This window comes from Cyclopterus lumpus, chromosome 21, assembly GCF_009769545.1.
Source record: "Cyclopterus lumpus isolate fCycLum1 chromosome 21, fCycLum1.pri, whole genome shotgun sequence".
NCBI classification, from domain to species: domain Eukaryota; kingdom Metazoa; phylum Chordata; class Actinopteri; order Perciformes; family Cyclopteridae; genus Cyclopterus; species Cyclopterus lumpus.
The window spans coordinates 1469681-1483572 of record NC_046986.1 but is presented as its reverse complement, the minus strand read 5'-3'; the positions used below and the strand labels follow the sequence as shown (position 1 = coordinate 1483572).

At 48.9% G+C, this 13892-nt stretch overlaps 1 protein-coding gene across 1 annotated transcript; it reads right to left on the bottom strand.

Annotated features, from left to right (window-relative positions):
* Positions 1–252: 252 nt before the first annotated feature.
* tgfbr2l (transforming growth factor beta receptor-like) lies at positions 253–12958 on the bottom strand. Its single transcript, XM_034561719.1, is given in 10 exon segments — positions 253–571; positions 713–805; positions 878–1005; positions 1910–2051; positions 2147–2266; positions 2268–2285; positions 2830–3575; positions 4601–4812; positions 7012–7165; positions 12879–12958. Coding segments are annotated over 10 exon segments (1899 nt in total). The 5' UTR covers positions 12937–12958; the 3' UTR covers positions 253–343.
* Positions 12959–13892: the final 934 nt, after the last annotated feature.

Below are 13892 nucleotides of genomic sequence, written 5' to 3'. Positions count from 1 at the left end.
TCACAGAATTAAAGAATAACACAACGGAGACCGGCTCCGATAACGTGAAGAACTTCCACACAACGAAACACATTCTGTCTCTGCCTGCAGAACGGTGGCTGAGGAGATGACCTTCACCTGTGACCTTCACCTGTGACCTTCACCTGTGACCTTCACCTGTGACCTTCACCCGTGACCTTCACCCGTGACCTTCACCCGTGACCTTCACCTGTGACCTTCACCTGTGACCTTCACCTGTGACCTTCACCCGTGACCTTCACCTGTGACCTTCACCTGTGACCTTCACCTGTGACCTTCACCTGTCAGCCTTCCTGTTGATGAATGGGAAGCAGAGGTCTGCCGCTCACACCGCAGAGCCAGTGTGAAGCAAGGCATCATGGGATACCTCTGAGACACCTGTCTTTGAGTCTGGCTGGAGAGTCTGAGGGGGCGAGGCCAGAGAGGGACTCTGGTCCTCATCTGGTGTCCCTGAGTCCTTTTCTCTGTCTCCATCTTCCTGTCTGTCAGCATCTCGCCTTGGTTCCTCCTGCTCCTCCTCCTGCTCCTCCTGCTCCTGCTCCTGCTCCTGCTCCTGCTCCTGATCCCCCAGATCCTCCTGCTCCTGCTCCTGATCCTCCTGCTCCTGCTCCTGATCCTCCTGATCCTCCTCCTCCTGCTCCTCCTGCTCCTGCTCCTGCTCCTCCTGCTCCTCCTCCTCCTCCTGCTGCAGCACATTGAAGCGCTCCACCACGCAGTGAGCCGTCAGTCGAGCTTCAGGGTCGTGATCCCAGCACTCAGTGACGGTGGAGCAGAAGACGCCCATCCCCTGGAAGACAGCAGAGTAAGACGTTGTCCTAAAGAGAGTCTGACCTCTGACCTCTGACCTCTGAACTCTGACCTCGTGCTGCGTCCACGCTGACGGGATGTCAGGCCGTCCTCGGTCTCTCAGAACCAGGTCTCTCATGCTGTCCACACAAGGCTGCTCACACACCTGAGAGCCAAACGCCGGCTCGTAGCTCTTCACTTCTGCACAACACACACACACACACACACACACACACACACACACACACACACACACAAACACACACACACCACACACACACACAGAGACACAGAGACACACAACAATACACACACATAGACACACACATTATGGTCACAGTTTTGGTTTTCAAAATGGTTGCAGAGATGGATGTGTTCTCTACCTGTTCAGGTACTCTGTTCTCTACCTGTCCAGGTACTCTGTTCTCTACCTGTTCAGGTACTCTGTTCTCTACCTGTTCAGGTACTCTGTTCTCTGCCTGTTCATGTACTCTGTTCTCTACCTGTTCAGGTACTCTGTTCTCTACCTGTTCAGGTACTCTGTTCTCTACCTGTTCAGGTACTCTGTTCTCTACCTGTTCAGGTACTCTGTTCTCTACCTGTTCAGGTACTCTGTTCTCTACCTGTTCAGGTACTCTGTTCTCTACCTGTTCAGGTACTCTGTTCTCTACCTGTTCAGGTACTCTGTTCTCTACCTGTTCAGGTACTCTGTTCTCTGCCTGTTCATGTACTCTGTTCTCTACCTGTTCAGGTACTCTGTTCTCTACCTGTTCAGGTACTCTGTTCTCTGCCTGTTCAGGTACTCTGTTCTCTGCCTGTTCATGTACTCTGTTCTCTACCTGTTCAGGTACTCTGTTCTCTACCTGTTCATGTACTCTGTTCTCTACCTGTTCATGTACTCTGTTCTCTACCTGTTCAGGTACTCTGTTCTCTACCTGTGCAGGTACTCTGTTCTCTACCTGTGCAGTTACTCTGTTCTCTACCTGTTCAGGTACTCTGTTCTCTACCTGTTCAGGTACTCTGTTCTCCAAAGAAGCCACACTTTGACCTGCTGGTGCTACTGGAGATGCTCCAAGAACCTGATCCCTAAAGAAGCGTCTCCTACCTCCGATGGCATGGCAGCGGGAGGCCATCTCCCAGTGGACCAGAGCCATGGAGTAAACGTCCATCTGTTTAAAGGCCTCCAGGTCCTCCAGGTTCACCCTGGACTCCAGTACCTCAGGAGCCATGTAGCGAGCTGTCCCCACCTGCACGATACAGGAAAGTCCATTCAAATGACGACCCAAGCACCAGATGCAGCTTCTGCTTCATGATATTGATATGAACAGCGAGGAGAGCTTACCTGTCCAGTGTTGGCGTAGTCGTCGACGCTTAGAGAAAGGTCGAGTCTTAACGCCAGACCAAAGTCACACAGGGCGCACTCCTTCCTGCTCTTTACCACAATGTTACTGCTCTTCAGGTCCCCGATGGGCAACCGGCACCTAAGGCAACGCAAACAACCAGCAACAAGTACCGTCAAAAAGCAAAACACGCAACTTTACTTCTGGTTGTATAGAAGTCTATGCTTCATGTGTTGAAGCTGCATTCTCTCTCCTGACCACCAGGGGGCGACTCCTCTGGTTGTATAGAAGTCTATGCTTCATGTGTTAAAGCTGCATTCTCTCTCCTGACCACCAGGGGGCGACTCCTCTGGTTGTATAGAAGTCTATGCTTCATGTGTTTAAAGCTGCATTCTCTCTCCTGACCACCAGGGGGCGACTCCTCTGGTTGTATAGAAGTCTATGCTTCATGTGTTAAAGCTGCATTCTCTCTCCTGACCACCAGGGGGCGACTCCTCTGGTTGTATAGAAGTCTATGCTTCATGTGTTAAAGCTGCATTCTCTCTCCTGACCACCAGGGGGCGACTCCTCTGGTTGTACAGAAGTCTATAGAAAGAGACTCTACTTCTCTCAGTAAACATTGTAAACATGAGTTCATGGTCTCAGTCTCTAGTTTCAGCACAACTGGATCTGCAGACTGACTCACCTTTGGAACCCCACTGGGCGTTGTGTCACTATGAAGATGTGCCAACCCTCTGGCAATGCTGCCGGCCATGGAAACCAGTTCCTCCCAGCTCAGTATGTTTGCTGTGAGGAAGTCCTGCAGGTTCCCGAGGCTGTGATAGGCCAAAACCAGCCAGTACTTCCTGAGGGGGTGGCCCGGCACGCCCCTCTCTTGAGCCGCGAGGAATCGAACCACGTTGTCATGCTCCAGTTTGGGGTCGGAGAAGATGGAGCACTCGTTTCTCCACGAGGCGTACTCCACAGCCGGGAACACCTTCACTGCCACCGTTTCATAGCTGTTAACTCCACCCTTCTTGCCCTGCGGCAGGCACGCCCTCCACACCTCAGCAAAGCGCCCCTTCCCCACCAGGACCTCCAGCTTGATGGGCAGTGGTTCATTCAGCCGGCCTTGCCAGTTCGTCATGTAACTGATGATGTCATCGTTGAGCGATAGCACCTTGTCATCAGACTCCGTCCTGTCCGAGCCGATCAAACCTCCTCCACCCTCTCCCCGAGCCCCCAAACCCCCACAGGGCAGGTCGAAGGCCTGGTAGAGCTCCGAGGTGTGTTTGGTGGGCCAGGCAGGGCGGGCAGTCGGGCCCGGCTTGTCTGGACGGTGTGTGCGGTAGAAGTAGAAGGCCGCCGTGGCAACAATGGCCACCAGGATAGGAGGCACCAAGCTTACCACCACCACCGGGATCACGTCTTTACTCTGCAGCTTGGAGAACCCTGCAAGAGAATAACATCTACTCATCCCTCCATCCACTCATGTATCTGTCCACAATATCCAGACTTATTAATCAACGACTGTGTCTGTTTATCCATCATCCATCCATCCATCATCCATCAATCCCTCTATCATCCATCATCCATCCATCCTCATTCGTCCATCATCATTCATCAATCCATCCATCATCCATGATCCATGATCCATCCATCCTCATTCATCCTCATCCATCATCTATCCATCCATCATCATCCATCATCCTCCATCCTCCATCCTCCATCCATCCTCATTCGTCCATCATCATTCATCAATCCATCCATCATCCATGATCCATCATCCATCCATCCTCATTCGTCCATCCTCCATCCTCCATCCTCCATCCATCCTCCATCCTCCATCCTCCATCCTCCATCCTCCATCCTCCATCCTCCATCCTCCATCCATCCTCCATCCTCCATCCTCCATTCATCCTCCATCCTCCATCCATCCTCCATACTCCATCCTCCATACTCCATCCTCCATCCATCCTCATTCGTCCATCCTCCATCCTCCATCCTCCATCCATCCTCCATCCTCCATCCTCCATACTCCATCCTCCATCCATCCTCCATCCTCCATCCTCCATCCTCCATCCTCCATTCATCCTCCATCCTCCATCCTCCATCCTCCATCCTCCATCCTCCATCCATCCTCCATCCTCCATCCTCCATCCTCCTCCATCCTCCATCCTCCATTCATCCTCCATCCATCCTCCATCCTCCATCCTCCATCCTCCATTCATCCTCCATCCTCCATCCATCCTCCATCCTCCATCCTCCATCTTCCATCCTCCATCCATCCTCCATCCTCCATCCTCCATCCATCCTCCATCCTCCTCCATCCTCCTCCGTCCTCCTCCGTCCTCCTCCATCCTCCTCCGTCCTCCTCCATCCTCCTCCATCCTCCTCCATCCTCCTCCATCCATCCTCCATCCTCCTCCATCCTCCTCCATCCTCCTCCGTCCTCCCCCATGCGTTCATGTGTTCACCGTTGGCTCCTTTGTCAAAGATGAGTTTGTCGTTACACTCGTGGACTCCGTGACAACCACAGACCATCATGGCTCCGTCCTCCGCCGGCTGTGGGACCATGTGACACTCTCTGGAGGTGAAGTTCAGCAGCAGGCCGGGGTCAACGCCCTCTAGTGGCGAGGTGGGGTTGTGACACATGGTGTGCACCGTCATGGTGTCGTTGTTCTTCCTCCTGAAGAGAGCAGGAACATTCATTGTTGTTGGTTCTGTCCTCACATCTTCACTGTGTGTATTATGCTTGTATGTAAATGATAGTTTTGGGATCAGAGCAGCTCCTTCATATAGACGACAAGATGCACATCAACACAGAGGAGAACACTTTACATTGACATAGATTATGGATATAATTAATAAGAAATGCTTCACAGATTTAATACATAATAAAAGTAAAACATTGACTTGATGACCATCTGTGTTTTTTAAGTAATTCTACATCCAACTACCAACAACGGGCACGACATTGTTATCGATGTATTTATTTACTGCATGTTAAACTTTAAAAGGGTAACGTGACTCTATAGATATATATATATATATATATCTCTCTATATATATAGCTCCACCAGCTCCTCCAGGAGCCCTGTCCTCTTTGACCTAAATAAAGCAGCGTTCTCTTCTTCTCTTATCTCTGGTTTCCTGCAGCTATCTTGGAGGGTCACGCCGGCTGACGCGAACAGGAAATGAGAGGGGTGCGGCGAGGGGGGATCCCGGCCAAGTTATCCAAACAAAAGCACGAATCAGCAGAAAGTTTCCAGCGCTGGAGAACGCGCTCAGAAGTGTAATTTAAAGAGACATCCTTTCATGTTGCGCATGCTTTTCTTCTCAGGGAGTTGAGAGAAATGTCTTCAGCATGTTTCATAATGCTGATCAACAACACGCTTAGCTGTTCTGTGCTGGACCCTGCTGGACTCTGCTGGACCCTGCTGGACCCTGCTGGCTCAGGGGATCGTGCTGACAGGACACAACGAGTGCAATTTGATGTTCAGCATATTTATGGGACAGCAACGGCTCCGGGGCATTTAGTTTCTGACTCTTTTATGAAACAGAACCCTAAATCATCAACAGAGTCATGGAGTCATGGATCCTACAATGAAGAAGAACCTGGTGCTGCGCGTTGTTACAACTCTTTCGTTTAACTTTAGTTTGTTCTCTGAACAGTGTTTATGTTCAGATGTTGGGGTTCAGATAGCGCTTAGCTTAGCATAAAGACTGGAAACTGATAAATCATCTCTGAAGAATTATGTTCCCAAAAAACTAAACCGTGAATTACGTTTAAAGAGAAATTTATTTAACTTACATTAACTACGTGTTTCAAAGTGTTTCAAAGTGTTTAAAAGTATTTCAAAGTGTTTCAAAGTGTTTCAAAGTGTTTCAAAGGGGTTCAAAGTGTTTCAAAGTGTTTCAAAGGGTTTCAAAGTGTTTCAGAGTATTTCAACGTGTTTCAGAGTATTTCAACGTGTTTTAAAGTATTTCAACGTGTTTTAAAGTATTTCAAAGGGTTTCAAAGGGTTTCAAAGGGGTTCAAAGGGGTTCAAAGGGTTTCAAAGGGTTTCAAAGGGTTTCAAAGTGTTTCAAAGGGTTTCAGAGTATTTCAACGTGTTTTAAAGTATTTCAAAGTGTTTCAAAGGGTTTCAAAGGGTTTCAAAGGGGTTCAAAGTGTTTCAGAGTATTTCAACGTGTTTTAAAGTATTTCAAAGTGTTTCAAAGGGTTTCAAAGGGTTTCAAAGGGGTTCAAAGTGTTTCAGAGTATTTCAACGTGTTTTAAAGTGTTTCAAAGGGTTTCAAAGGGTTTCAAAGGGGTTCAAAGGGGTTCAAAGGGGTTCAAAGGGTTTCAAAGGGTTTCAAAGTGTTTCAAAGGGTTTCAGAGTATTTCAACGTGTTTTAAAGTATTTCAAAGTGTTTCAAAGGGTTTCAAAGGGTTTCAAAGGGGTTCAAAGTGTTTCAGAGTATTTCAACGTGTTTTAAAGTATTTCAAAGTGTTTCAAAGGGTTTCAAAGGGTTTCAAAGGGGTTCAAAGTGTTTCAGAGTATTTCAACGTGTTTTAAAGTATTTCAAAGTGTTTCAAAGGGTTTCAAAGGGGTTTAAAGTGTATCAAAGTATTTCAAAATGTTTCAATGTGTTTCAAACTGTTTCAACATCTTTAATGTGTTTCAAACTTTAATAGAGGAAAAAACCTGTTTTCCTCCAAACATAATTGCATTGCTGCATTAAATAGGTGATAAACAGTAGAAACAGCAAACAGAAGGACTGGATTACAGAGAAACGGTTAATTGCCCAGTAGGTTTGCACCTTCCGGCTCTGTGATTGGTGCACAACAGTAAACACAGAGCAACAGGTCATTAAAGAATAAAACACGTGACGAGCCGCTCACCAGATGGCCACGCAGATCTCCTCGGTGACGGTGCAGAAGGACGACAGGCTGCAGTTACTGGAGCAGACGCTGTCTTTGCACACCGGGCCGGACGCCTCGCACCACCTGCACAGGTTAAAGTTCAGGTGGCTGAAAGGGTGAGCGGCTGGAGGACCTGCAGGCCAAAGAGAGACGAGAGGTCAGAAAGAGGTCAGAGCGAGACGAGAGGTCAGAGACGAGAGGTCAGGGACGAGAGGTCAGAGACAAGAGGTCAGAGACAAGAGGTCAGAGCGAGACGAGAGGTCAGGGACGAGAGGTCAGAGACAAGAGGTCAGAGCGAGACGAGAGGTCAGGGACGAGAGGTCAGAGACAAGAGGTCAGAGAGAGGTCAGAGACAAGAGGTCAGAGAGAGGTCAGAGCGAGACGAGAGGTCAGGGACGAGAGGTCAGGGACGAGAGGTCAGGGACGAGAGGTCAGAGACGAGAGGTCAGGGACGAGACGAGAGGTCAGAGACGAGAGGTCAGGGACGAGAGGTCAGAGACAAAAGGTAAGAGACAAGAGGTCAGAGCGAGACGAGAGGTCAGGGACGAGAGGTCAGAGACAAAAGGTCAGAGCGAGACGAGAGGTCAGGGACGAGAGGTCAGAGAGAGGTCAGGGAGAGGTTAGAGACAAGAGGGTCAGAGATGAGCGGTCAGAGATGAGCGGTCAGAGACAAGAGGTCAGAGACAAGAGGTCAGGGACGAGAGGTCAGAGACAAAAGGTAAGAGACAAGAGGTCAGAGCGAGACGAGAGGTCAGAGACGAGAGGTCAGGGACGAGAGGTCAGAGACAAAAGGTAAGAGACAAGAGGTCAGAGCGAGACGAGAGGTCAGGGACGAGAGGTCAGAGACAAAAGGTAAGAGACAAGAGGTCAGAGCGAGACGAGAGGTCAGAGACAAAAGGTAAGAGACAAGAGGTCAGAGATGAGCGGTCAGAGATGAGCGGTCAGAGACAAGAGGTCAGAGACAAGAGGTCAGAGACAAGAGGTCAGAGCGAGACGAGAGGTCAGAGACAAGAGGTCAGAGACGAGAGGTCAGGGACGAGAGGTCAGAGACAAGAGGTCAGAGCGAGACGAGAGGTCAGGGACGAGAGGTCAGAGAGAGGTCAGGGAGAGGTTAGAGACAAGAGGTCAGAGATGAGCGGTCAGAGATGAGCGGTCAGAGACAAGAGGTCAGAGACAAGAGGTCAGGGACGAGAGGTCAGAGACAAAAGGTAAGAGACAAGAGGTCAGAGCGAGACGAGAGGTCAGGGACGAGAGGTCAGAGACAAAAGGTAAGAGACAAGAGGTCAGAGCGAGACGAGAGGTCAGGGACGAGAGGTCAGAGACAAAAGGTAAGAGACAAGAGGTCAGAGATGAGCGGTCAGAGATGAGCGGTCAGAGACAAGAGGTCAGAGACAAGAGGTCAGAGACAAGAGGTCAGAGCGAGACGAGAGGTAAGAGACAAGAGGTCAGAGACGAGAGGTCAGGGACGAGAGGTCAGAGACAAGAGGTCAGAGCGAGACGAGAGGTCAGGGACGAGACGAGAGGTAAGAGACAAGAGGTCAGAGACGAGAGGTCAGGGACGAGAGGTCAGAGACAAGAGGTCAGAGCGAGACGAGAGGTCAGGGACGAGAGGTCAGAGAGAGGTCAGGGAGAGGTTAGAGACAAGAGGTCAGAGATGAGCGGTCAGAGATGAGCGGTCAGAGATGAGAGGTCAGAGACAAAAGGTAAGAGACAAGAGGTCAGAGCGAGACGAGAGGTCAGAGACGAGAGGTCAGAGACAAAAGGTAAGAGACAAGAGGTCAGAGCGAGACGAGAGGTCAGAGACGAGAGGTCAGGGATGAGAGGTCAGAGACAAAAGGTAAGAGACAAGAGGTCAGAGCGAGACGAGAGGTCAGAGACAAAAGCTAAGAGACAAGAGGTCAGAGATGAGCGGTCAGAGATGAGCGGTCAGAGACAAGAGGTCAGAGACAAGAGGTCAGGGACGAGAGGTCAGAGACAAGAGGTCAGAGACAAGAGGTCAGAGACAAGAGGTCAGAGCGAGACGAAAGGTCAGAGACAAGAGGTCAGAGACAAGAGGTCAGAGACAAGAGGTCAGAGCGAGACGAAAGGTCAGAGACAAGAGGTCAGAGATGAGCGGTCAGAGATGAGCGGTCAGAGACAAGAGGTCAGAGACAAGAGGTCAGAGACAAGAGGTCAGAGACAAGAGGTCAGAGCGAGACGAAAGGTCAGAGACAAGAGGTCAGAGACAAGAGGTCAGAGACAAGAGGTCAGAGCGAGACGAAAGGTCAGAGATGAGAGGTCAGAGAGAGGTCAGGGAGAGGTCAGAGAGAGGTTAGAGACAAGAGGTCAGATCGAGACGAGAGGTCAGAGGTCCATCTCTAGAGCTGGTCAGTGAGCTAGCCTCCTCTTGGTAGAGTAGTCTCCAGTCCACTGCTGGCCTGTTTTTTATAGAGGTCCAAGAGGTCAGATCGAGACGAGAGGTCAGAGACGAGAGGTCAGAGACAAGAGGTCAGAGACAAGAGGTCAGAGCGAGACGAAAGGTCAGAGACAAGAGGTCAGAGATGAGCGGTCAGAGATGAGCGGTCAGAGACAAGAGGTCAGAGACAAGAGGTCAGAGACAAGAGGTCAGAGACAAGAGGTCAGAGCGAGACGAAAGGTCAGAGACAAGAGGTCAGAGACAAGAGGTCAGAGCGAGACGAAAGGTCAGAGATGAGAGGTCAGAGAGAGGTCAGGGAGAGGTCAGAGAGAGGTTAGAGACAAGAGGTCAGATCGAGACGAGAGGTCAGAGGTCCATCTCTAGAGCTGGTCAGTGAGCTAGCCTCCTCTTGGTAGAGTAGTCTCCAGTCCACTGCTGGCCTGTTTTTTATAGAGGTCCAAGAGGTCAGATCGAGACGAGAGGTCAGAGACGAGAGGTCAGAGACGAGAGGTCAGAGACGAGAGGTCAGAGACGAGAGGTCAGAGATGAGAGGTCAGAGCGAGACGAGAGGTCAGAGACGAGAGGTCAGAGATGAGAGGTCAGAGATGAGAGGTCAGAGCGAGACGAGAGGTCAGAGACGAGAGGTCAGAGATGAGAGGTCAGAGCGAGACGAGAGGTCAGAGACGAGAGGTCAGAGATGAGAGGTCAGAGACGAGAGGTCAGAGATGAGAGGTCAGAGCGAGACGAGAGGTCAGAGACGAGAGGTCAGAGATGAGAGGTCAGAGATGAGAGGTCAGAGACGAGAGGTCAGAGACGAGAGGTCAGAGACGAGAGGTCAGAGATGAGAGGTCAGAGATGAGAGGTCAGAGACGAGAATGTCAGAGACAAGAGGTCAGAGACGAGAGGTCAGAGACGAGAGGTCAGAGTGAGGTCAGGGAGAGGTCAGGGAGAGGTTAGACCCTAACCCTTATAACAATATATAGAATAAATACATGTATACACAAATAGTATGTATATATTTATACATGTACATACAATATCTGTATATGAGGAGATGTGTGCGTGTTCCTCTGAGACTTGTAGCCCTAAAAACTAAGAATCAGCAGCTAACAGAATATTTCTACTGAACACAAAGAAAACCCTTTTCACTGTGTGTAGTTTGTGTATCTACACAAATACACTACTGTGTGTGTGTGTGTGTGTGATGCTCTGCCACATCATAACAACAGCAGTGATCAGACCCAGATGACACAGAAATGCCAGTTAAAACAAAATAACACACATTACATTACATATCATTTAGCTGACACACACACACACACACACACATATATGCACACACACGCATGGACTCACACAAACCACCATACTGATTTATAATTACATATACTGTATACACACGTAAAGGACTGTACTGTACTCACAACACTTCATTACCGTAACTCTCTCTCTCTGTCTCACACACACACACAGACACACAGACACACACACACACACACACACACACACACACACACAGCTGAAGTTATTCCAGATGTTTCTTCCAAACAGAGTTGAAGACAAAGAAAAAAAGAAAAGTGAGAGAGCTCGAGAAGCAAAAAGCTCACTTTAATTAGAATCAGCACTGTGTGTGTGTGTGTGTGTGTGTGTGTGTGTGTGTGTGAGTGTGTGTGTGTGTGTGTGTGTGTGTGAGTGTGTATGTGTTTATGTCCGTGTGTGTGTGTGTGTATGTGTGTGTGCGTGTGTATGTGTTTATGTGTGTGTGTGTGTGTGTGTGTGTGTATGTGTTTATCTCTGTTTGTGTGTGTCAGAAAGAAAGTAAAAGACAAGCGACTCTGGATGTGTGTAACAGTGTATGTTTGTGTGTGAAGCTGACAGCGAGTGTGTGTTTAGATGTGTGTAATTGTGTGTGTTCCTGTGTGTGTGTGTGTGTGTGTGTGTTTTCCTCCAGGAATAAATTGAAGCCAGAAGTGAGCTGCTTTCAGAGCCAAGTTAGCATCCAACGCTCCGCCCTCAAAGGCTCATGGGAAATATCTCAGCACTCCACTCTGCCCTGAGGACAGGCCCTCCCTATCACACACACACACACACACACACACACACACACACACACACACACACACACACACACACACACACACAGCCTAAGTTTAAAGGGATAGGTTCAACATTTAGGGAAATCTTCCTTTTCTCTTCCTCTCAGTCAGACTCTCATGAAGCTACAGTCAGCAACCTGTTAGCTTAGCTTAGCATAAAGACTGGAAACAAAGGGAAAACGTTAGCCTGTCTACATCTGTATTACGAAAAACATGATTTAGTACATCTAAATTAACAAAAACATGATTATACTACATCTAAACTATAAAAGAACAAGAATACCCACACCATAGAAAGTGGTGTGCATCCATCAGTCTGCCAATATCCACTAAACCCGGGAGCGGTTCAAGGAAATGGACCTGATAGTCCAGGAGCACCTTGGGAGGCGTACGGGAGGAACATAACCCCATCACCATAACCACATACAGGCATTAAGTAAAGAAGCCTGAATCGTGGAGACAAGTTTTCAACTTTAATATAATAATCTAATAATATATATGGACTTCGAGGTAATGCACCAAAGGGCGCACACCCAAAAGGGAACTCACTGGAAAGAAAACAATGAAGTGGACTGTTTTGACCGGATGAGAAGAATTGTCTTTGTTGGGATCAAGCAATGGGAGGAGAAGCCGAACGGAAGGGCGGTTCCAGAAGTGAGCGTGAAGGAAGGTGTGCAGGCAATGCACGAAGCACCAGGCCATGCGGGCACCGTCCCTACATGCAAAGAACTGGAAAAGGAGCGACTCTGGATTCCTTTCACCGGGTCCTCAAAGACTGTTACTTGTGCGGTTGATACAACGCAGGGCGGAAAGGGCAGAGGGTTGAAGGACTCACCATCAAAAGTACCATAGGCCAGGAGTCAGTGTGCAGGGATGTCGCTGGACCCACGGGAGTGACGGTAAAGAGAGGTGAGCAGTACCGATTGGTGCCTCTGGGACTCTATGTCAGGATATGTAGTCACAGAAGCAGTAAAAAAGGCTAATGGCAATAGTGTTGTTAGCATGCTGGACCAGGTCAACGGCTACCTAGAGGTACCTAGGGAGCTTAGGACTGAAATGGTAGCCGTTTTCACCATTGGCCTATTGGATTGGGAAAAACGGCAACACCAGAGAATGGACTACCAAGGCCCGGGACGTAGGGACTGCCTTGAATCACAGATACCGGCGTGACAGACCCTCCCCCTCAGAGGAGTTGAGTCATCGCCTGTTCAACGTCACAGGAAGTGAGGGGAAAACGCCACAAGGCCATTAACCAACTAGGAAAGGAGGAAAGTGATCGTTGCAATGCAATTCCCAATGATCAAAGTGTGAGGACCTCACGGCCATATATTCAGCTCCCAAACGAGAACATCTACCTGGATCGTCCAGAAAGGGAATTTTCATACCACACGTATTCCTGTGGAACAGGACCATACTTTGTAGTATTGGAGGGATCCAGACCTGATGACTCCAGGGAGGAAGGACCCATGTGTACGGGAAGGATGGCCTCTTCAATACGATAGAGCCATGTATCCAAGTTGGGATTTGGCTTGTGACACCGCTCGGCACTCAGCTGAGGACATCGTCCGGGACAAGCATCGGAGGACTTCGTCACAGCAAAGAGGGACACCGATTCTCACTTCCCCCCCACATGAGCAGGAGAAGAAGGACATTGTCCAGAGGATCACAGAAGGAAGTTCTTCGTCCTGGCAGGAGGAGTCTGGGGTCACGATCAGACTGTGAGGAATTTAAGTAAAGGAAGTATTTGAGCTGTTGTTTTCCCCTGCTAGCAATCCTGCGATAAATATCTAAAATGCATTTAAAGCATGTGGTCCTGAGTATTTATTGGAAAGGTAGTGAAGAGTATTCATGAGAGTAAAAAGCTAAGTATTACTGTGTGCCCAACAACAGTGATGTTCTGAACGGTTGTTCTAGGTCCTAGTCCACTGAACAGACCCTCATAGCTTATTTCTAGCTTTAACAGCCTCTCCTGACAGCTTACCAAAGGCCTAGGTCCATTACAGGAACGCTGCCGTTAACTGACATGACGGACAGCTGCATAGCAGACGTCAGGAGGGACGGCGGTGAGGCCGCCAGGTGAGCTTCCTCAACCACCAGTTCAAACAGACCTCCAGGTGTCCTGTCAGGTGGGGAAACCGACTGGCTTCGAGGTTCTGACCCTTTAAATGGAGAGATGGTGTATTTGATAGTCCGGTACTGGGAGTATACTAATACATATATGATATATATATATATATCATATATGTATTAGTATACCATATAGCCCAGCCACCATATCTCCCTACCTGCCGTAACCGTAACAACATCTATACTAACAACATATATAATATATACTACATCTATACTAACAACATATATAATATATACTA